Raw genomic sequence first — 23,260 nt, forward strand, 5'->3', positions numbered from 1 at the left:
CTGGCACAACAATCAGATGCCTACCTTTTCTTTTTGAACTTGTTAATACATAGAGCTTAATAGCATCAGAATGCCCCAAGCACTTCAGATAACATGACAGCTATAAACCCTTCTTTAAGGATTCCTTAGAGTAACTGTAATTCAGTGGTGCTGGTGGGAGAAGGGAAGTCGTGATCTTCCCAGATGGTGAATAGAGTTGATTTTCACATGCAGACTGGTGCTGCAGCACAGCCAGAAACCACTCATTTGGGAAACACAGCACCAAGAAAATAACAGGAATAGCTTCATAAAATCAGGCAGCTTCACCCAAATTTCCGTCTGATCATCACAGTGGCCCTCCTTTGGACCCACCCCAACAGCTCCACATCCTTCCCAGGCCTGGACACAGTGCTGCAAATAGGGCCTCACAAGAGCTGAGCAGGAGGGGACAATCACCTCCCTCTCCTGCTGGCCACCCCTTTTTCAGTGCAGCCCAGAACACACATGGATCTATCTTTTTCATATGTATATTCCCATAGATGTACATATATATACCACACCTACACCCCCACAATCTGCTACAACTTCATATTCCTCCCCACAGTCCCCGACAGCCCCCAGTAGCCCCATATCACCCTAAGGCCCCCACAACCCTCTATCTCTCCATACACCACCCCTTAAAGCCCCATACCTGCCCATATCCTCCAATGGCTCCCCACAACCCCTACACACCCTCAGAGCCCCCTAGAGCCCCTAGTCCTCCTATGGCCCACCACAGCCCCATATCCCCCCTACAGTCCCCCTCAGCTCCCTTTACAGCCCCTGCACAGCTCTATAGAACAGTCTGATAGAACTACCTCTAGTAGAAGCAATCTCCACACAGAGATCCTTTCCCAGTGGCACTCAGCCCTTCAGTGGGGTCTAAGAGAGCTGCAGCCAGACTCAAACACAACTGCTCACACAGCTCAGCTGCCTTCACCTGTGCTCCTGACGCTGACACATTGCAGCCCCACACCCCCCTCTGCCCCCCCCACAACGGCCACTCCCGCGCACTGCGGCTCAGCCAATCGGAGCCGGCGGAGCTGCCGCTGCCCAATGGGAGGCCGGGGGAGGCCGGCGCTGGGACGGGGAGAGGAGAGAAGAGACAGAGGCAGCACTGAGGTGGGATGGGCTGATGGGGAGTGCGGGGAGGACAGGGGGGTGTGGGGCTGTGGGGGGGCAGAGGGGGATGTGGGGCTGCAATGTGTCAGCGTCAGGAGCACAGGTGAAGGCAGCTGAGCTGTGTGAGCAGTTGTGTTTGAGTCTGGCTGCAGCTCTCTTAGACCCCACTGAAGGGCTGAGTGCCACTGGGAAAGGATCTCTGTGTGGAGATTGCTTCTACTAGAGGTAGTTCTGTAAGACTGTTATATAGAGCTGTGCAGGGGCTGTGGGGGTCTCTAGGGAGTCTCTATTTCCTCTCACAAACGTCCTACAAACCATGTCTGGGCAGTGCTGTCTCGGCCTGGATCTCAGCTCCTGAGACTGTCAGATGTGAAGCAGCAGCAGCTGGGACAGGGCTGGCTCTGTGTGCCCTCTGTGGGTCTGTGGGTATAGAGTGGGGCAGAGGGATGACTGTGAGAGGGAGGAATTGCCCAGCCACTAGAAAGAGGAAATCAGCTGAAAAGGGGAGATTTGAGAAGCACTGAGGCTGTGGCTGTTTGGACAGTAAGAAGAAACCAAGCTGTAACTGTGCAGATGGGAACTCCAGTAGGAGAGCTGTGGTGGCTTTACAGATGGCAGACAGCAGCTGGAGTGTAGAGCCAAGGGTAGGGGGGGGATCTTCCTCTTAGCAATGCCATGCAAAGAATGATGCAGACTCCTGCAGGTTCGGCTTTGCTGTGTGACCCTGGGTGGAAGCAGCTGGAAGGTCTCAGCCCTTCTGCGTTATCCCAGGAGCAGGAGAATGGAGTTGTAGCAGATTAAGGGGGTGTAGGTGTGGTATATATATGTACATCTATGGGAATATCTGTATGAAAAAGATAGATCCATGTGTATTCTGGGCTGCACTGAAAAAGGGGTGGCCAGCAGAGGAGGGAGGTGATTGTCCCCTCCTGCTCAGCTCTTGTGAGGCCCTATTTGCAGCACTGTGTCCAGGCCTGGGAAGGATGTGGAGCTGTTGGGGTGGGTCCAAAGGAGGGCCACTGTGATGATCAGAGGGAAATTTGGGTGAAGCTGCCTGATTTTATGAAGCTATTCCCATTATTTTCTTGGTGCTGTGTTTCCCAAATGAGTGGTTTCTGGCTCTGCTGCAGCACCAGTCTGCATGTGAACATCAACTCTATTCACCATCTGGGAAGATTAGGACTTCCCTTCTCCCACCAGCACCACTGAATTACAGTTACTCAGTGGTTAAACAAAGGAATCCTTAAAGAAGGGTTTACAGCTGTCATCTGAAGTGCTTGGGGCATTCTGATGCTATTAAGCTCTATGTATTAACAAGTTCAAAAAGAAAAGGTAGGCATCTGATTGTTGTGCCAGTTTCTAAGTGATTTGGAAAGCTGTAGAACCCAACCACTCCTTCTATTTGATGGAGGTGACAAAGCTCAGTTTAATTTCTGACTGCTGTTTAAATTCTGAATCTTGAGCTGGATCCTGGAGTAGAAAAAGCTCGGAAACTGTCCCTCCTACAAGCAGGCACCTCTGAGCAAAATATGACATCTCGATTTCTGATGGTAAGGTCAGGAGATCTGATTCCAGCGTCTAGCTTTCGGCTTCATGCTATGTTAGTGGGACCTTTGGCATCTAGCACTGACCAACAGCAACTGACAGGCTGGTAACAGTGCACCCCAAAACAGTTATGTGTCTATTTATGTTATGAGGGAAAATTGCATTGCATTGAGAATTCCTATTTTTACTCTTTTAAGATCTAACTAGCTGCTGGAAGAATCCTGTACGCCATGTTCACACCATTTTCAATGAGCTGGATGAGTCTGTTGTTGGCATTTTAATACCATTGACCAGGCAGGCAATATGTATGGAGTATTTGGCTCTCTCTACAGTCATGAATGTTTGAGTATCTTCAACATGTGGCTCATTGCTTCCATTTCAGGCTGCCCAGAGAAGCTGTGGGTGCCTGTCCTTGGTGTTGAAGGCGAGGCTGGATGGGTGATGGGCAGCCTGAGCTGGTTAGTGGGCAGCCAGCCCATGGCAGGGTGTTTAGAACTGGATGATCTTGAAGGTTTCTTCCAACCCAAGCCCTCCCGTGATCCTATGATTCTGTGATTTCATTCAGGTTTATTAAGATGAGATGAGTTCTCCTAAATGCGCTGTTCTCCATATGATTATAATTGGAGTCTAGATGGATGACTTAAACCAGAAAAAGTCTGATGGGATTTTAACCTCTAAAATGTTCCAAAGCAACCAGAGGGTGAATATATTCACTATGCAAATACCTGCAGGAATAAGCTTGTCATGTATGTCCTCAGGTACCACAGTAGTTAATGGTGGGACTCAGTAGGTCATGCTGAAAGTTGAGTCTGCTGATCTTGAAGGTCTTTTCCAGCCTACATGACCTTATGCTAATATTTCTGTATTTATTTCTGTTCAGCTCCCCGAAAACCTCCCACCCAGCCCCCAGCTGACCCCGTGGTGAAAAGTAAAACAGAAACCTCAGTGACGCTGGCATGGTCCCCTCCGAAGATGCAACGCCCCATTCCAATCGATGGCTACATTGTGGAAGGCAATAAACTAACTGGCTTCACGTGGGTGAGGTGCCACGAGTCTCATGTCCCCGTCCCAGAGTTCACGGTGAGCAATCTGTCTGAAGAGGCTGATGATCAGTTCCGAGTGTCTGCAGTCAATGCGCATGGACAGAGCCCGTCTCTGGAATTCCCAGGGAGCGTGCACCTTGGTAAGCACAAAAACCCCAATGGAAATGGGTCAGTGTGAGCTGAGCAGCTGTGTTGGTTCCCTAAAGATGTTTCCTTTGACTTTAAGGATAGTAGTGCATTAACACACCAAAGGCTTTCCTTTATTACTAGTTCTCCTGTCAACCTCCAGCTACCACTAAAGTGATACAAGTTCTGTTTCTGTGACAGAGACATGAATATCCTTATCTTTTGATATCACACATGTGCAAGAGGCAGAACTTTCTGTAACAGATCTTAAGCATAGAAGTGCTTCTTCCAGCACTCATGCAAAGGGAGAAGTAGAAATGTACCTATGATTTAATCTTCCATCTCTAAATGAGATACCAGACTTGCATCTAAAGAGCATTAAGACATCCATGTTGTTCTTCCTCGGAACCAGTCCTGGCTGTGAAATCCCCCCTAACAGCTGGTGAAGCTGTACCTGGAGGGGATGCCATGTTTACTACTGATCTTACAACAATGTGTTGCAGCACTTGGTACCTCAGTGGTAAAGTCTTACAGGAAAGCGAGACCTGCATCATCAAGAGAACCCAAACTACTCACAGCCTAATCATAAAGAACATCACCAAGAATGATGGTGGAGCAGAAGTGAAATTTGTTGCCGAAAATGTTGATGTCAGCACCAAGATGAGAGTGAGAGGTATTTGCTTTGATCCTTCTCCTTTCCTCTTACAGTCAAGGCATAGTTGCTGTGATCTGATGATTAGAACTGGGGCTGCAGGCATTCACTGCCTGTACCAAATACCTGAAATTGCATCCCATGGACTGATGTGAGTCCTGGTAATGACCTAAACATGATAGCACTGAGTGTAGGGTAAGCCAGTCTACCCAGCTGCTTGGTATCTGAACCAGATTGCTTCATGCCAGCTGATGAATGTCTGCAGTTCACAGCTCTTGGCCAGTGCATTCAGTCACCAGGTTTACCACTGCATCACCATAGAGCAGTACTTTCAGCTCCAGGTTCAGACAGCCTTTCTGATTGCACTGGAATAGTTTAGAAGTAGGGGAGCAATCATTCCAATAATATCTCTATCAATCAGCTTTGCATGACAAAATAGAACAAATAAACATTCATGATGGGAGGACCTGTTTGTCATTGGGTGGAAACCTCTGCAGAAGCATGTTTAGAGCATTCTTAATCAGTAGAAGGAGATGTTTGGTTGATTTTTACTTAGTAAATCCGGCAAGAAGACCAAATGAAATATCTTGAATTGCTCAGCACTGACACAATGATGAGTGCAGGAACAGAAGGTGATACTTTTTCAGAGATGTTGCAGCAAACATTTACCACGTTAGCCTGATATCAATTGAACTAACGAGGCCTTTGCTCCTGACAGGTGCTGCAGTGAGATTTACCAAGAAGAGCAAAGATGTAGAAAAGATCTCCGCTCGGCTGCGTGAGGAAGCCAAACTGCAGGCTGAGCTTTCAGACACAGGCGCTACTGTGGAGTGGATGAAGGATGGGAAGGAGCTCAAGGCCAGTGAAAAATATGAACTGCACATTGTGGGGAAGAAACACACCCTGAAAATTCACAACGTCTCAATGGATGATGCTGTAAGTTGTCAGTGCATCTGTGAGGGGGATAAAATGCATGAGTTTGCATGATGAGGCTCTTCATCATCTTCTGCTGGCTTGTCACCCTTGTTGATCCATGGAGAAACAAGAAAGGCCTAGAGTAGTGTATGCACTTTGGCATTGGAGAGCTTACTTAATTGCTTCTTCTCAAAGAACAAACTCCAGAGAGTCATGGAGACATCTCCAAACAGAATTGAATAATGGGACTAAATTGATGGAGAGCAGAACTTCCTGCCACGGCTTGTCAGCTAGTCTTAATTTTGCTTTTCTTCTCTCTGTCATGTTAGCATAATATTTCATACTGGCAGGTCTGCCCAAAGAATTAAATGAATTAGCTGATGGACGTTTCCATGTGCTTTGCACTGTAATGTGACTATCAAATGAGTAATCAATGCTGTTATTTTAAAATCTGTGTTGGCAAGCTGTAAGACAAACAGCTGCTGTTGGTAGCTTGGTTACTGCAGAATCAGCTTTCGTGTATCTCATAGATAGGGAAGAGACCCTTAAGGGTCAGCTAGTTGGACTCCCCTGCAATGAACAGGGGCACCACAGCTCCATCAGGTGCTCTGAGCCCTGTCCATCCTGACTTTGAACATCCTCAGGCTCACCAATCTTATACCCATGCCACACACTCGCAGTATTTCACCATTCAGCATCACCAGTTGTATCTTCTCTTGCTGTAAATCAGAGCGAGCTGGTAAATCATCTGCTGTGCGGGTCAGCTGTGTCTCTCCCATGGGCATCACGTGGCTGCTGGGAGGCTCTGAAGAGCTGCAGCCAGAGGTGTGTCACCCGCTGGGCCTCGTGCCCAAAGGAGCCCACAGGAAAGTGTTGTTGCAGTTTGTCATGCACTGCACTGCCATGAGACTTGACGTGCCAGACATCCTCTGACACGTGAGCTCCTGCATCCAGGCAGGACATCTGAGACGTCTCCTTCAGCCTGACGTGGCTGCAGTTTCACACTGGTTTTACTAAGGAAGGAGAAGGCACGTGGATGAAACTCTTTTCCTGCTCTTCCTGGCATTAGCTCATAGTACAAGTAAAGCACTGTCAGGTCAAGCCTGGAGGAGTAATGCTTGTCACTGACCTGTTCCTGTTCAGGGTGGAGCTGGAGGGTAAAATAACACAAGAAATTGTCATTGAAATTCAATATCTGTGAAATTCAGCTGGCTGCATTCACAGAACCTGGCGTTAAGATCTGTTTTCTGGTTTATTTCTTGAGCCTATTTTCCATAACCCAGTCCTCATTTATGAACCGAAGCTCTACTGAAAACCTTTCGCTGTGTATGCTCATGCTGCAGTGCAGCTCTTGTGACCTTTAACAGCACATTCAAGTTCCTCTGATCACAGGATCCTTAAGGTTGATTAAGACCCTCTAGTCCGACTGCTCACCCATCTCCACCAAGATGCTCACCATCAGCTAGCTAAAAACTCAGCAGAGATGATAGATCAAGCACAACACTGGATTTGGGATGGCTAGAGATTCCTATGATATTGAAGGATTGCTTGCAGGTGGTGTTGGCTCAGGTATTCACCCTGCATCCCACCTCCCGTTCTGTTTGGTTGAGAATCATGCATTCTGCAATTTCACTTTGTAATTCAAAGCCCCTTTCTTTATCTGTTAAAAAACTGATCTAAAACAAGCCGAGAAGACTCCGTTGGAACTGGTGGATGCAGAACAAAGGCATCCCCAAAGGACAAGTTGCACTGTTTGATGAACATTATTGGATGAGAGCTAAGCTAAGATTTAAAAAGTTCTGGGGCTGTCTCTGAGCATCAAATACAGAGGAAGCCTGCATGATTCCCTGAGAATGGATACCTCCTACTTTGGTGTAGGGTGAAGGGAACACTAGCAGTAACTCCTATCACAAAATGTCACATGGCTCAGACAAAATGCCATCAAGAGGGCTTAATTAGGAGCACCAAATGGTCACAAGATGGTCTTAGGGCAGGGAAGTAATCTATCTATGTGATACTGATTGATGCTATTAGTTCTAAACAGCTTGACTCTAGAGGGACTGTTCTTCTTTGGTCACCTAGTTTTACAAGAATAGATGACTCCTGTCTATTACAATTTTTAACTCATTATTTGTTCACTGATGCCATAAATGTGCCTGGCATAGCAATTGGCCTTGGTATATTCAGTGACTGAAAGCAACAGTTGTTGCTCTAAGAAATGCAATGCTAAGCTAGGTCTGCCTGTAGCTGACAGCCATCAGCTTGCTCCTCAGGCAGGTTCTGTCTGGATGGAATGAAGGGCATGAAATACTGATGTGCTCTTCAAACGCTGCTTGTTAGCTTAGAGACAAAGTGTTGAATAGGTTTGTTCATGCATTGCAAACACGTTACTTATCTGCCTTCATTTTAGCTTGAGAAGAACGTGTGCAGAATACAGAATTGATTAAAAGAAATAAGAACTGTCTGCATAGAACTTACTCTTTCCTTACACAGGAGAATCAAGCACACGTTTGTATGTGAGTACCTCCAGAGGTGAAACTCAATCACCCAAATGTAATGAGCAGAGACATTACAATCAGTTCTAACTGTATCTTCATGCTGTGCTGAATAAGCCTGAGTCAGGATGTAAACCACTTTCTCTTTTTTTCTTCAGATGAAGCCATTAATGTTGTCAGCAAGGCCAAAACCACTTCAGAAATATCAGTCAGTCCTTCTGAAGACCTGGAGCTGGTGTGTGAGGTGTCAGCTGCAAGCGGAGCTGTCGTATGGAAGAAAGATGAAACAGAGGTGAAGCAGGACCAGAGGACAACCATCATCTCCCAGGGGACGCACCGCAAGCTCATGGTCAAAAATGTGACCCTGAAAGACCAAGGGAGCTACAGCTGTGAAACAAAAGATGACAAAGCAACATTCCAAGTGAAAGTCAGAGGTGAGAAAATGCTTGGAATCCCAGAGATAAAGGAACGCTTCATTTGGTGTGTCTTGCATTTGGAGGATCAACTGACAGCCTCTCTGGTGCAAAACATTTTGGCTATAGGACTTTCTTGGTCATCTAGTATCATAGCAACACTTTTCTACATGTGATTTACATCCAGGAATGAATTACTGCAACAAAGGGGAGTACAGCTGCGAGGCTGCTGGCTAGAAACTCACCTTCAAGATTCATGTAACTGGTAGGAAACACGTTTAGGTTGATATTCTTTGATTATTCCCTAGTCTGGCTGTGGAAAAGTCTGTGTGATCGTGTCCTCTTTATTCTGCCATGAAACTGTTTTGAGAAGGATGAAAAGAAATGCTTACAAACGTGCAGCTAAAATGATTATTTGTTTTTAACAATATTTCATCCAGCACTTCCCCTACAATTACTTTTATCATCAGCTGTCCATGGATGTCCAACTGTGATTTGTACAATGTGCAACACTGCTCTACCAGTTGATATTTCAACAGTACTATTTACACAGACGTCCTTTTCTGCTCCAAATCCACACCAGCCATGGGAGAGGGAGTAGGTGAGCATCTTCCTCCATTAGCTTGATCTAAATCTGACAGCTTCATCCAATCCAGGGCTTCTCCAAGACCTTTGAAAATTCTGTTACTGTTGAGGAGACAGCAGGCTTCTGGGCTTAGGTTAGAATATGGTGCCCTGTTGATGGGTCCTGAGAGTGTCCAAGCCTTACATGGAGAAAACCATCACTGCTCTTAAGATGTTTTGCAAGCAGGTAAAACTTGATTGAAGTGTGGCAGTGATGCTTTCTGAGATCTCTGGCCCCTAGTTTTTCTAGGCTTTTTGTTTGCCTCTTAAGATACAGTGAGCTGCTCTTAATTGTGGCTGTGTCCTTTGCCACAAGCATACCTCTGAGCACACAGTTATTTTGAGCTCCTCTTCTTCCAGTGGCTCGGATGAGCAATTCTGAGAGATATGCAGAATGGGGATGGCTGTGCTGCTGCTTCGTTTTCTGTCTTAGCTGTGTTTTTCCCTTGCAGGGCACAGTTCTCTGCCTGGGCCCAAGTCTGTGTGGGTCTCTCCATCCACAAAGCTGCTCACCATGCAGGCGGCACAGGCTGAGAGGAGAGGCCAGAGCAGCTCTCCTGTTGCAACACGGAGCAGCAAGATACAAGTGGAGGAAGGGCCTGCAGCTGTACTGAGGAACTTGGATGCAATCATTGATTTTCCATCTGAAAGATAAAGAAAGAGGAATTCCCTTTCCAGCCCCTACCATCATTGTTCGGATGATTTTTATTGGTTTATTTTTTGTCCATTATATCTTTGAGGATTCAACTAACACACAGTTGCCCTATGGCCTCAGTGGAGCCACACAAGGTGCCTTTCCTTCCTGGTTGGGCAGGCAGTCACAAGATGCAGAAAGCCATGCTGGCGTCTATCCTGTTCTGTGCTGGCTGTACATGGAAATCTTGGGGTTTTCCAGATTTCAGGGCCATGTGCCTGAAACCAATTGTGCTTCTCCTGTAAGCAGAGCTGTTGGTCAGACTTGCTGGCACTAGAAATTAAAGGTGGCAGTGAGCTGAGGCCGAGGAGGTGTTAACGTAAGAGTCAGGGATGCTTTTGAACTTCCCTTATAACTGTACGGTTCCTCAGAAAGCAGTTACGCCTGCCAGCTCCTTTCCTGTCCGGCTGTGGAGCCTTTGCTCACATGCTCCGAATCTTGCTTGAAATCATTGAGAGGAATGTAGCCAGCAGGACTTGAGGGCTGAGCTGTAGGAATGGAAGCATCCTCTGCTGTTTGAAACAGAGGGTGTTTCTAGGCTGTGTTTCAGCAGAAAGCAGGCAGTGGCGGGAACAGGCAACTATTGGCCAGGGCTCGGTGCAGCTCTTCCCTCACCCTGCACCACGACTGACAGCATGCTCTGTTTTCTCTCCAGACTGAGTTCTCCCAGTAAGAGGGCAGAGTCAGCAGCTGGCAGTTGGCGTTCCTGCTTCTGCCTGGGCAAACCATCCCCTGTGGCCAAACACCAACTGCAGAGCAGTGCCAGGGAGCCCTCTGAAGCAGAAGTCGTGGTCCTGGCAGGTAAGGGTGCAAATCCAGCTTTCAAAACACTGCTTGTCAGCAACACAGGTAGAATTCATGCTTTCAGTGGGCTTGTACCTCCTTCTGGCATTCAAGCCCGCGCCTGACATCTTTGGTTGACTCCTGTCTTTCCCAGATGAGTCTCACAAGCTGCTTGAAACCTGCTTGACAGGCAGCACCAAGCCTTTGCCTCCTTGGACAGTGAAAGTTTGACGCTAAATGCTGTGTATCTACTCTTTCCAGGTGAATCGATCCCTTGCCAATACAGGAACCCACCAGCAAGTTGCAATGATGCACGTTGTGCTTCCATCAATGGAGTGCAGTTAGGATGCATGAGTCACTGCAGTTCCAAGGACAGCCTTCCACGTGACAGCAATGATGGAGAGAAGGATGTTTGACCTATTCAGTTTTGGGCCCCTCCCTGCAAGAAAACCTTGCGGTTCTGGAACGTCTTCAGCTACGAAGGTAGTGAGGGGTCTGGAGCACAAACCTTACGAGGAGCTGCTGAGGGAACTAGGATTGTTCAGCTTGGAAAAGAGCAGGCTCAGGGGAGACCTTATAACTCTCTATAACGTCCTGAAGGGAGGTTGTAGTGAGCTGGGGTTTGGCCTCTTCTCTCGTGTGATCAGTTATAGATCTAGAGGGAATGGTTTTAAGCTGTGCCAGGAAAGATTCAGGCTGGACATTAGGAAATATTACTTCCCCTAAAGGGTATTCAGGCATTGGATAGCACTGCCCAGGGAGGTGGTGGAGTCACCGACCATGGGAGTGCTCAAGAAACGTTTGGATGTTGTGTTGAGAGGTATGATTTATCCGGGAAGTATTGGTAATGGTTGGACCAGATGATTTTGTAGGTCTTCTCCAACCTTGATAATTCTGTGATTCTGAGCTGAGAAACTTTTCTTGCTCAAGTCCAGCTTCCAAGCTTAACCACCTACAATGAAGTTGATGTCGTTTTTCTGGTAGCCCTCAAGACAGTGTCCGCATTTACCCAAAATCAGGAGGTAACCAGCTGCAGTGAAGTGAGCAATTTCAGTGCCTATTTCTGATGGTGGCAATGAGTTCAGAGGTCACACTTAATTGACGGTGCCTGTTTCCATTCTGACAAAGGATGTAGTTGCAGCTGACTTCCCGAGGCTGCCATACGTGGTGGTGACGCAGCCTTGGGCTTCTGCGTTTGCATGACTCCCACCTTTCCTTTCTGTGTCTTGCAGGTCAGCTGGTGCTGGAAGCGGCCGGTATCTGAGTAGGAATGAAGGTGAGTGCAGGAGCAGCTGCTGAGGGGAGGAAGGAAGTCCATGCTAATGAGCTCTGAAGCATCTGCAGGTCCAGTACGAAAGGAGGCAGCAGTGATGCAGGGGGCTCCCCAGCAGGAAGCTGTCTGATCCAAATGCTTGCTGAGAGTTTGGAAGCCCAAGCCCTTATGGTCTCTGTAAGGGTGGCTAGTAAAAAGATGTTAACCAAGATGGTGGTAAATAGTCAAAGATTATTAGCAAAGGAAAACTGACCAATGTTGATGCCTTGACCAGAAAGCTGAGGCAGTCTCAACTGGGGAGCAGTCTCCAAGAGATTCTGCCTTAGTGGTGGTCAGCGTTTAAATGAGGTGAGGTCTCAGAGGAGGTGGAGTCGAGGTCCACCCCTTCTGGGAGCACAGCTAGATTACTCTCACCTGTGCTCCCGCAGCTGGCCCAACACTTGCCTCAGCTGATTAATCAGAGGTTCAAGCTGTGATTTCCCATACAGTCTCTAAGCTGAAGGCAGCATCTCCTTGATCTGATGGTGGTGTGCCTGAGTGAGGGAGTGATCCAAGCTGGATGCAAAAGAGTCATCTTAATTTCTGTCCTATTTTACTTCAGATGACACCTATTGGGTGTTGGTTTCTTAAAATTTGGATCTAGGAGGTGGCCTCTCCCTTTGCTTCTGGTGAAAGCACAGATGTGCAGCAGGAGTAGAAGACAAAGAGGTTTTCTTGGTGACAGCAACACCAATTATTTGATTCAAATGTAGAACTGTGATGAAGATGGTGAAGAACAGATCCACCTCAAAGACATGCTTGATCACATAAGGAATGAGCATGTGATCCAAGACAGTCAGCGTGGCTTTAGCAGGGGAAGGCCATGCCTAACCAATCTGGTGCTCTTCTATGATGGAGTGACGGCATTTGTGGACAAAAGGAAGGAAACTGATGTCATTGACCTGGACTTGAGCAAGATCTTTTACATGGCCCTCCACCACATCCTTATCTCTAAACTGGAGGGATGTGGATTTGACAGGTGGACCACCTGGTGGATAAGGGATTGGTTGAAAGGCCACAGACAGAGGGTGGTGATTCATGGTTCTGTGTCCAGGTGGAGGCCAATAACAAGTGGTGTCATCCAGGAGTCTGTCTTGGGACCAGTGCTTTTTTACATGGTTATCAGTGACACCAATGATGCAATGGAGTGCACCCTCTGCTGTTTGCTGAGTGGTGCGGCTGATGCAGTGGAAGGAAGGGATGCCATTCAGAGGGAGCTCAACCGAGAGGTTGGCCTAGGTGAATCTAATGAGGTTCAAGACAGCAAAGTGCAAGGTTTTGCACTTGGGCTGGAGGAATCCCAGGCATCTGTACAGCCTGGGAGGAGCAGTCCTTAAGAGAAGCCCCGCAGAGAAGGACCTGGGGGTCCTGGTGGATGAAAAACAGAACGTGAGCCATCAGCGTGCTCTTGCAGCTCAGAGAGCAAATGGTCCCCTGGGCTCCATCAGAAGAGGGGATGGCCAGCAGGGACAGGGAGGTGATTGATCTTCATGATCCTTGAGGTCCCTTCCAGCCCGGGCCATTCTATGATTCTGTGATTACACTCGCTGTCAGAAATAACGGCAGCTGTACAGAAGCTTGTTTTTTCTTTCTTTTTCTGGCTTTGAAGGAGAAGGGGTGGAGCAAGGGGAGACCCACTGGTCATTTGTCACCTCATGAACAGGATGGATTCTGCATTGACTGTGAAAAACCTGGGCTAGTAGCATGGGCATGTTTCAGGCTGGACTCTTCTTTTGCTGCTTGGTTTCCTTTTGGCTACAGGGAGACAGCTGTCTAAAGGTGTGTTTTCAAACCCACTCTCCAAAACCGTGTTTCATTGTTGCAGGTGGTTCAGTGAGCTCTTGCAGTGCAGATGCTGTAGTTTGCTGTAGAATCTGAATGGTTTCTGTTCCTAGGGGAGGACTGGGAGGAGGTAGTGAGAAGAGAATTCAATGCCTAAGGGGAGGGGAGATCGGGGATTGGTGGGAGAGGGAGCCAATAGGAGGGAGAGAGGAGTTGGGCGCAGGGTGATGGTAACACCCCTTTGTGATGTCATAATGCCCTTTGTGATGTCATAATGCTCCTTTCTGACATCATGATGCCCCTTTCTGACGTCACGATGCCCCTTTGTGATGTCATAATGCCCTTTGTGACGTCATAATGCTTATTTGTGATGTCATAATGCCCCTTTTTGACATTATAGTGCCCCTTTGTGACATCATAATGCTTATTTGTGACGTCATAATGCCCATTTGTGACATCATATCACCCCTTTGTGATGTCATACTGCCCCATATGAAGTCCAGGCAGAGTCAAAACTTATGGACCTGCATGAGGATCACTTTCAAGACAGTGGCTCTGTTGCTTCAAGCTTATTTGCCTCGTCCTGCCGCCACTCTATTACCAAGTATCAACAACCTCTTGCATGATTCAACTTGCAAACGTTTGACACTAACCCTTGTGTTTCTGTGCCTTCCTAGATAATTCGAGCCCTTGTCAACCCCAAAGATCCAAACCAAGTAGTGACGTGCAGTGTGTTTCCATCAATGGAGAGTTCTTATTAAGCACAAATCGCTGCAATTCGGATGACAGCCTTCCACATGGTAACAGTGATGGACACAAGGGGCTCATCCACGTTCATGCTCTCATATCTCCTGGCTCTGCTGAAGCTCCTGACCTGAGCCTGCCAGACACAGCAGTCACCTGCCTGGATTGTGACCCAGCGCCTTTGCAGTGCTGCCCATCCCAAGCACAGCCCGAGTGCCCCAACAGCAGCACCACCATGCAGGAGCAGGTCAGCATCAGTGAGGTGAAGCTGAGCATCTTAGATGGGGACTTAGAGTCAGGCTGCCAGTCCCAGGCACCAGGCAGCAGCACCAGCTCTGAGCCACTCTCATCTTGACAAGAGGAGTCCTATCTTCACCCTTGACCTCTCAAGCCCTCCTGTCTTTTATTGAATAAAGTCACTCTCATGCTCAATCATCGCCTTGGCTGCATTCCGAGTCTTCATTCACAGGGATTGGGATGAATGCAACAAACAGCAAGGCAGCTCAGCTTGCAACACTCTGGCTGTGGGGTTCGTGCAGGCAGAGCTCTGGGTTCCCATTTTGCCTGGCTTTGGGATGTCAGCAGCAAGATCTCTACCATTTTGTATGGCAGCAAATAATCTCTAGCATCCAGGTTGCTGCTCATGATAATCCCAGTCTTCCTGGCTGTCGCTTTGTGATACCTTTCAAAGCCTTTTGATACTCTTTGATGCCTTGGCTGCTCCCTAACACCTCTGTCCTCCTGCCATGTTGACTCATGTCTCCCACTTTGAAGCTGGCTTTGCAGATCATCTCCAGCCCTGTCATCATCACGCTGCAGCAGGAGGTGCTCACCTGGCCCAATGTCTGGCAGTACTGCTTGTTCTGCAGATGAGCAGCTGCCTCCTCATCTCTTCAGCTACAGTAGTTTTTCTCAGGGAAGTTAGATGCAGTCATGCTCCTCTGGATTTGGTGTGTTAAATCCATGCTGCATGGCAGCAGTCAGTGCAATACAAAGGTGTTCTGTGTGCCACAGCATTTCTGCAGGGGCTGCCAAAGGTAGAAGCACAACACAGCACCATCCTTCTGACAGTAATGTCTGTGAGTGTTAGACATGTGAGCACTGCATCATCCCCAGCGTGTCAGTGCTTTTCCACACCAACCTGACTCTCACACTCTGCACTGAATGTAACTCTGCTCTTGTGGAGACAAATGCTTTCTGTCACATCCTTCATCCCTGCAACCATTTGCCGGTAGGCAGCTCTTGCAGAAGAATCAAGCAGCAGAACCTTTTGCTCACCCTACAGCATGCAAATGCTATGAAAGCAGAAATAACCTGGCATGCTCTGGGTCTGCAAGGCTGCACAGATGGGAGAGGTAGATCGTGTTTTTGCAGTGGAAGTTTCCAGTATTTTCAGTACATAGTATAGGCCCTAACTGAATGTATAACCCTCTTGTAGAACAGCTGTATAAGTAGTTTTTCCACCAAGAAAGTTGCTGAACAGAGTTAAGTTCAGACTGGGGGCATTCTGACATGGGTAGAATTGAGACAAGCACAAGATAAATACACAGGGTGGGTAGAGACCAGCACAGCACAGAATGAATGTACTGACTTTTGTAACCATTGCCCTTCTCTGTCCGCAGAAAAGTACAAGGCAGACCTAAAAACAAGAGGTTGGTAACTGACCTATATATTAGGTCAATTCAATTTCAATATATGGAAAGGAATCCTAGCAACAATCTGGAGGACTATGGCACAAGGCCATATTATATCAGGCTCTAGCAAATTTACAGGCAGTCACTGCACGAAGAGGTAGATCTGAGTTGCACATTATATGATTCCCACAAAGATTAATGAAATCTGAAGCTTTCAATATATTTTTTTTTTATTCTTTTTTCATTTCATTTTTTAAACACCTGACCCAGACCCCAACCCTCACAGGAGCTGTAGAGATAACAGCATTAACCTGCAATGTAACTCTAATCCTAACCCTTACCCTGATTCTAAAATCGTCTCTAACTCCAAATGTAACAACAAAAATGATGCTAGAAGTTTGTAGCAAAAGGAACCTTAACCCTGATCATAATCCAAAAAACAATCATTAAGGTAACAATAATCTTTACCTTAAGAGTAATATTAATCAGAGCCCAGATGATGCCTGCATCCAATCAGAAGCATGCTTTGTATTATTTAAGAGTTGTATTTTTTCCAATGAACTCTCTCTATTATCATGTTTATAAAGTAACAGAGTCTGTTCTTTTTCTCCTGACACTATGCCTTACTCCTGACATCCCCTGAAGATGACCCAGATAGGGCACCATCAAAGTAATGCTAATAGTAATGTGAATCCTAAGGGTATCTCTAGCCTCAGTGTTAATGGGACGCTAACAACAATCCCAACAGCCTTAAACATTCTGGTGGTGTGAAAGAGGTGCTGCCTTGCACATGCTGGGCAGTCCCATTGCCTGTTAAATGCAGGCGGCAGCGTAGAAACATGATGCCCGTGGTCAGAATGCCCTGTGGCAGATCCTGGCACCGGAGAACTGACCGGAGAACCATGAGAGAACTGACAACAAATCACTCGACATCAGAACCGACCCAGTGGTTATTTACAAGCCTTGGGTGACCCAGACAGGATCTCAGAGTGGTGAATGTAGGTACAGAAGTTGTTACTACTCTGTTTTCTTCTAAAAGCTGCTCAGCTGCTTTGCGTTTCAGACCATCCCTGGCTTCACTGTGTGCATCTGTCCAATTGATACCAGGTGTTTTTTCATCTCGGAAGTTGGGGGGGCGGGGGAGAGGGGAAACAGACATCAATTCAATTACTCATTTATTTATTGACAGACATTCACGTTTGCTACGTTTGGAGAAGATTTATTTGTTTGCTGTGGTTTGATTTTTTCTTTTTTTCTTTTCCCACTCCTCCTCCCCCCTCCCCCCCTTTTTTTTTTAATCCATCTTTGTGTTCTTCCCCTATAATCAAAAGAGAACGAATCCCCAGGGTCTGTCCCGCAGACGTTCTTTCCGTGGTCTCTGCTGCCACCTGCTGGCCAATACACGGAACTGCCACTGTTGGGCGTTTGGTGCCGCAGGAAGCACAACGCAGATCTGAGTTCTGACCGGTCTACGCAGCAAATCCGCCAATCTTTATTGTGATAAGCCCTCCACATGGCATCGCGCATGCACTCGAACACGCAGCAGGCATAGATTTCTCGTAACTCCTTGAGGAGCAGGCAAGCAGAACAACTGAGCGCACCACTGCTTGTGATTGGCCACCCCCATCATAGAGATGTGTGTTAGATCTTTTACCCACCCCTGGACTGGCCTTGTTGTTTAACGATAACCTCTGAAATCTGAGTTACTGGTTCTACCACCTGTAGTGTAGAATAGGTAGCCAATAAATGCTTTTCAACTGTGATGTATCTTTATTCTGCTCCATGCTAAACCTGTGACCAAAACCTCATAGGGGTTCACAAAGAACTCCGGCTCTGCCAGAGCCCCCATCCAGACCCTTCTTGAGTTACATTCACATCTAGTTTGGCTGAAAAGGTTGGACTATAAATACTCAGTGCTTGGGCCTGTTTAACAGATATTTTTTCCTGATTATGCTGTCCATCGATCTTTTTAAACTGAACTCCTGCTCTAATCTGGTCTTTAAACATTTGTTGTCTCAAGACCCTAATGGGTCCAGACTGGATTACCTTAGGGGCTGGACGCCTAAGTCATGGCAGCAGATGGTTCTCTGACCTTTTCACCACCATTCAGAGCCTGCATCTGGCCGTAGGCACTCTTGTCTCCCCATCAATTGGGCAGCCTGTTGTATTACAGCATCTGAGGGCCATTGGGGGGTTCAGTATGGATAACATAGACCCATACTGATGTAAAGGTGATGGCTGTAGGATGAGATCCCTCGTTCCTGATGAAAAATTTATTGACTGGGCTCTCAAAATCATCTTCATAGATTGCCTCTTTCATGCCTAATTCTCTAATATAATTTTGTTAGTCCTCCATAGAGGACCACAGGCTCATATTTAATGGTATGTCATTCTTATTTGGCCATGTTATATGACACACATCTATCCTCATTATGTTGGACTGAGCATACAGTCTTTGCCTGAGGGCAGGGTGAGTAGTAATGGATGTCAGTTTTGAAATTTCCAGTCCATTCACCACAGCGCTTTCTGCCTCCATGTCCCATAACCAGAGCAGCTATGCTGGCATGCTCTCTTGGTTTCTGTCTAAACCACTGTACTACATCCATCAGTTCAGCTGCTGTATTATGGGCAGCAGGGTTTGGGGGGTTGGACACTGGTCAGGGCACTCCCACCAGCCTATCCTGCATTTATTTATTTTTTTTTTCATTTTTGGGTTACAATCAGTCAGATCTCAAATAGATGTAGTCCAAATGGAACCTCAAAATCTGACCTTTTAGTGCCTTCATTTACAGAGTCCATTTTATACAGATTCCCTTGTACAGGGTCCCCATGGTCCTCCATAGAGATGTTACTGATCTTCCATAGGAGAATGATTGAATTAGGATTTTTCCCATCAAAACTGCCACCTGTCTTTCCAGTTTTTCAACACTGTCATTCAATAGCTGATTTGCATCAGCCTGAGCCTCTTCAGTTATGTTCAGACAGTTCAAGGCCATCAGCAGTGGCCATGCCACCATGGACGCAGCTAACTGTCATTCTCAAGTTGTAAGTATGTCTTTGCTAAGACCATGGAAATACTCAGTCAGGTGGGCCAGGGACTCATGGACCCTCCCTCCGTCCCACACAGGGCCCCATTTTTCAGTGACAGAAGCAGTGCTGCATTTTGAGGATCCTAGGAATCCCAGGACATGCCCTGACAAAAGGTCATTCAAAGGGGTAGTCTTTCCCCATCCAAACCACCCCATGATATTCACAGAATCACAGAATTGTAGGGGTTGGAAGGGACCTCCAGAGACCATTGAGTCCAACCCCCCTGCCAAAGCAGGTTCCCTACACCACGTCGCACAGCTCGGCATCCAGGCAGGTCTTGAATATCTCCAGAGAAGGAGATTCCACAACCACCCTGGGCAGCCTGTTCCAGTGCTCTGTCACTCTCACCATAAAGAAGTTATTGCACACATTAGTGCAGAACTTCCTATGGTCCAGTTTCTGTCTGTTTCCCCTTGTCCCATCTCCACACACTGCTGAAAAGAGTCTGGCCTCACCACTTTGCCCCCACACCTCAAATATTTATAGACCTGGATCAGGTCCCCTCTCAGCCTTCTTTTCTCAAGGCTAAACAGACCCAGTTCCCTAAGTCTCTCCTCATAGGGGAGATGCTCCAGGCCCTTCACCATCTTTGTGGCCCTCCGCTGGACTCTTTCCAAGAGATCCCTGTCTTTTTTGTACTGGGGAGCCCAGAACTGGACACAGTATTCCAGATGAAGCCTCACCAGGGCAGAGTAGAGGGGGAGGATCACCTCCCTGGACCTGCTGGACACGCTCTTTTTAATGCACCCCATGATGCCATTGGCTTTTTTGGCTACAAGGGCACACTGCTGGCTCATGGCCAATGTGTCGTCCTCCAGGACGCCCAGGTCCCTCTCGACCCACTTCACTGTCCACTCACCTATCCCATACTTCCTCAACTTTGCTATAAGTATGTCATGGGAGACTGTATCAGTTATAGAGGTTATAGAGTTCAATTCCTGTAGTCAATTTGGCGGCCCAGGTGGGACCAGCTCTGTTCGCTGCAGGACCAGCTGAGAGGGAGACACTTTTGGCGCACCCTGAGATTTCTCTGAAGGACTCCCTTCCTCACCTGATCACTGCAGGGACAGACAAGGACCACCCATAGGTGGACCAGGTATGTGTATGGTAAGTGGAGCCCATATGTCTTGAGGAGACATCCTACACAGTTTACAGCCATACGTGCTGCTCCCAGGGAGGTGAGCTCATGGCTTTGGTTGCCAGCTGGGGTAGGAAGACTCCTTGGGTGAGTTCCTATGAAAGGGAACTGTATGTCATATGAATGGAAACAAGAACAAATACTCTCTCCCAGGTAGTTGACAATAGGAGGGACCTAGGTTGGTCTCTCCTACGGGTATGGGATATAGTGGATAGCCTGTCAAATGGTAGCCTGGGTTCTCCAAGGTGTAATCATGGGGCTTATAGGTTGTATGTTCAATATTATCATCTGCTTTAAGTGTTTGGTACCGTGTGTCAAGCCGACTCTGGGAAAAACATTGTTTGCTACTGGTCGACCAGAGTATGAGTGTTATTAAGATTCCAGCTAGAAAACGTTGTCAGCATTGTGTAGTATGAATAAACCATGGTTTTTGATCTAAATGTCAGAGTGAGTGTGGTGTGAGTGAGACACAGTACATCTGCAGGGTGAGTGCCGAGTCCCGATCCATGTTTCCTTCCTCCTGTGAGGGAAATGGCCAGACACGGACAAAGTGAAAGACTGTGTTGTCTGTCCACTCATATGTACTTTCTGCTTGTATGTAAGAAGACAGGAGTTTGTACTCTGTAGATTAATAAGATGGTCCTGAGGAGAGGTGTACATTCCACCCGACCAATGAGTGTCAACCCATTTATGTAATACTATGTACTGCTTGTGAGGAAGTGTGTGAGGGAGGTGGTTCAATCAGTGCTGGTTCTGTGGCACAGTGTTTATAGCTGAAGAATACAGACTGTATTAAGGGAGTTTATGTGAACTGAAGAACTGTACTGTTTGACAAACTGTTTTGATGGTATAAGAAAGTGTAATTGTTAAATATATATGAAAGTGTACTTGAGGGAATGTGGAAGTGTATCTGAGCATAGAAACAGAGGAAGCGTTTACAGAGGAAAAAGGGTTAAAGCGAGTTTACCTGCACTGACATGAGAGCAACACCCTGCCAGACCGCTGCCCTGTGAGCTGAGCAGAGCAGAGCAGAGACACAGTCCCCATGTATCAGGTAGTGTTATTCTGCTTACCAAATGAATGAGTTCACTACAGAAGAGGCAAATCTTTCCCTCTGCTCCATCTGTGGCATACTCTGGAGTTCAAGGCATTGCAAAGCTATGGCACATCTATTTTCTTTCAATGATGACACCTTAGTGTGCTCTGGGCTCTCATTTCAATTGCATCTAAAGAAGTCTAGGGTCATACCAGCTGACAGGAAGCTGGCAAATGTTGTCTCGTTGTAAGGAAGAGCAAGAAAGATGACATGGGCAATTATGGACCTGTCAGTCCAGAGCCTGGTAAAATTATGGAGAAAATGATGGTGGGAGTTATGGAAAAACAGCTGAAGGACAATTCTGTCATTGGTCGCAGCCAACACAAGTTTGTGAGGCGAAGGTCCTGTTTAATTTAAGCTCATTTTGTGACACAGTTATCCGTTTAGTTGACCAAGGGAAGCCAGTTGATGTAATCCTTGAGGATTTCAGTGGAGATTTTGATACTGTTTCTCACAACAACCTTCTGGACAGAATGTTCTGCATATGACTAGACAGAAACACATTGTGGTGGGTGAGCAGTTGGCCAGTAGGTCAGTCCCAAAGGATTATAGTCAGTTTTTTCCATCAGGCTGGTAGATGGTCACTGTCGGGGTCCCCAGGGTTCCATTTGGGGGCCACTTTCCTTTCATGTTTATGCAGATGACTTGAATGCAGGACTAGAAGACGTTCTGAGCAAGTTTGCTGATGAGACCAGATGAGGAGGTGCTGTTGCCTCCACTGAGGGTGGAGAGGACTTGCAGAGAGATGTGGACAAGTCAGAGAACTGGGTACCAGTTGGTACTAAGCACCAAGTGCATAAAGTATAACAAGAACAAGTGCCTGATTGTGCACCTGGGTAGGGGCAACGCTGGACATACACACTGACTGGATATGGGACACTGGAGAGGAGTCTGACTGGAAAGGATTGGGGTGCTGGTCAGCATCACACTGAATGTGAGTCAGCAGTGTGCCCAGGCAGCCAGGAAAGACAACGGTCCCCTGGAGTGCATGAAGCAACTTATTGCCAGCTGGGTGAGGGAAAGGATCATCCCTCTGCTCTGCATTGCTACTGCCTCACTAGCAGCACTAGGTGCACTTCTGGGCACCGCAGAACATAAAGGACATAAAACTATGGGAGAGTGTGCAAAGGAGGGCACTGGAACTGAGAGATCTGAAGTTCAGAGTTTCACAGGGATCGACTGCTTGTTCAGACTGGGCCCTTCTCACATCCCTTCTCACATCCTGCAATGAAACATAGGTCTCATATGGGACATGAACCTCACAGCGTCCTTGCACCACATGTAGAGCCTGGGATCTTCTGTCCCCACGTCTTTCATTTAACATCATACAGACCTCCAACCCATTTCCCCAGGAAATGCCAGGAGCCAACATGAGATACAGGATCTCTCTACCACTGGTCTTGCAATCAGGGCTTGACCTGTCTGCTTCGTAAGGCAAAGGAGAGGTTTCTTAGCATGCCAGTGCCTTTGCCTGCCTTTAGTCATGGCTTCCAGTTATCTTCTCTAACAAGTCCCTTGGGAAGCTTGCTTGTTAATGTTCCTCAGTGGGCCCATTAATACTCCATGTCAATACTCACTGTTACTTCTGACTTTGTCTTGTTGAGCACTCTGTGCAAACTTCTCTCTGCACTGGAGGTTGATCGACTCAGCATCAAATGTGCCCTGTGGCCCATTATAACCTAAAGAATCTCCTGTGCCTTATGCCATCTTGTTATCTTCTTCAGGTTATCAGAACTTGTTCAGCAAAAAGGAGGGATATCTGGAGAGAGCTTAAAGAGAAAGAATCCATTATAAATTTATTGTCTCTTTATTTATAGCTGGGTTTAAAGCAGCACTGTGCAACTGATACCAATCCAGGATGTCCCAATGAGTTCTGTACTGTTACTGTGTTGACAAAGGTCCTTCTCAACCTCCCCACCCAATTTCTGCTCACAATGGACCTATGGGACTTGCATCACTTTTCTTCACATCACTCTTCTCCTCTGCATTCATCCGCTCAGTGTTAAAACTGCTTTGCACCAACTCCCACTGGCT

General features: G+C 47.1%; 1 protein-coding gene across 1 annotated transcript; it reads left to right on the top strand.

Annotated features, from left to right (window-relative positions):
• The first annotated feature begins 4,329 nt into the window (after positions 1 to 4,329).
• On the top strand, positions 4,330 to 5,577 carry LOC146754251 (myosin-binding protein C, slow-type-like). The gene is made up of 2 exons (XM_085527594.1): positions 4,330 to 4,527; positions 5,225 to 5,577. Exons 1-2 carry the CDS (start codon positions 4,347 to 4,349, stop codon positions 5,491 to 5,493), a joined length of 450 nt encoding a protein of 149 aa, XP_085383720.1. The 5' UTR covers positions 4,330 to 4,346; the 3' UTR covers positions 5,494 to 5,577.
• Positions 5,578 to 23,260: the final 17,683 nt, after the last annotated feature.

The sequence above is a fragment of the Coturnix japonica genome, chromosome W, assembly GCF_054131305.1.
Source record: "Coturnix japonica strain WE chromosome W, WE-NBRP24, whole genome shotgun sequence".
Classification (NCBI taxonomy): domain Eukaryota; kingdom Metazoa; phylum Chordata; class Aves; order Galliformes; family Phasianidae; genus Coturnix; species Coturnix japonica.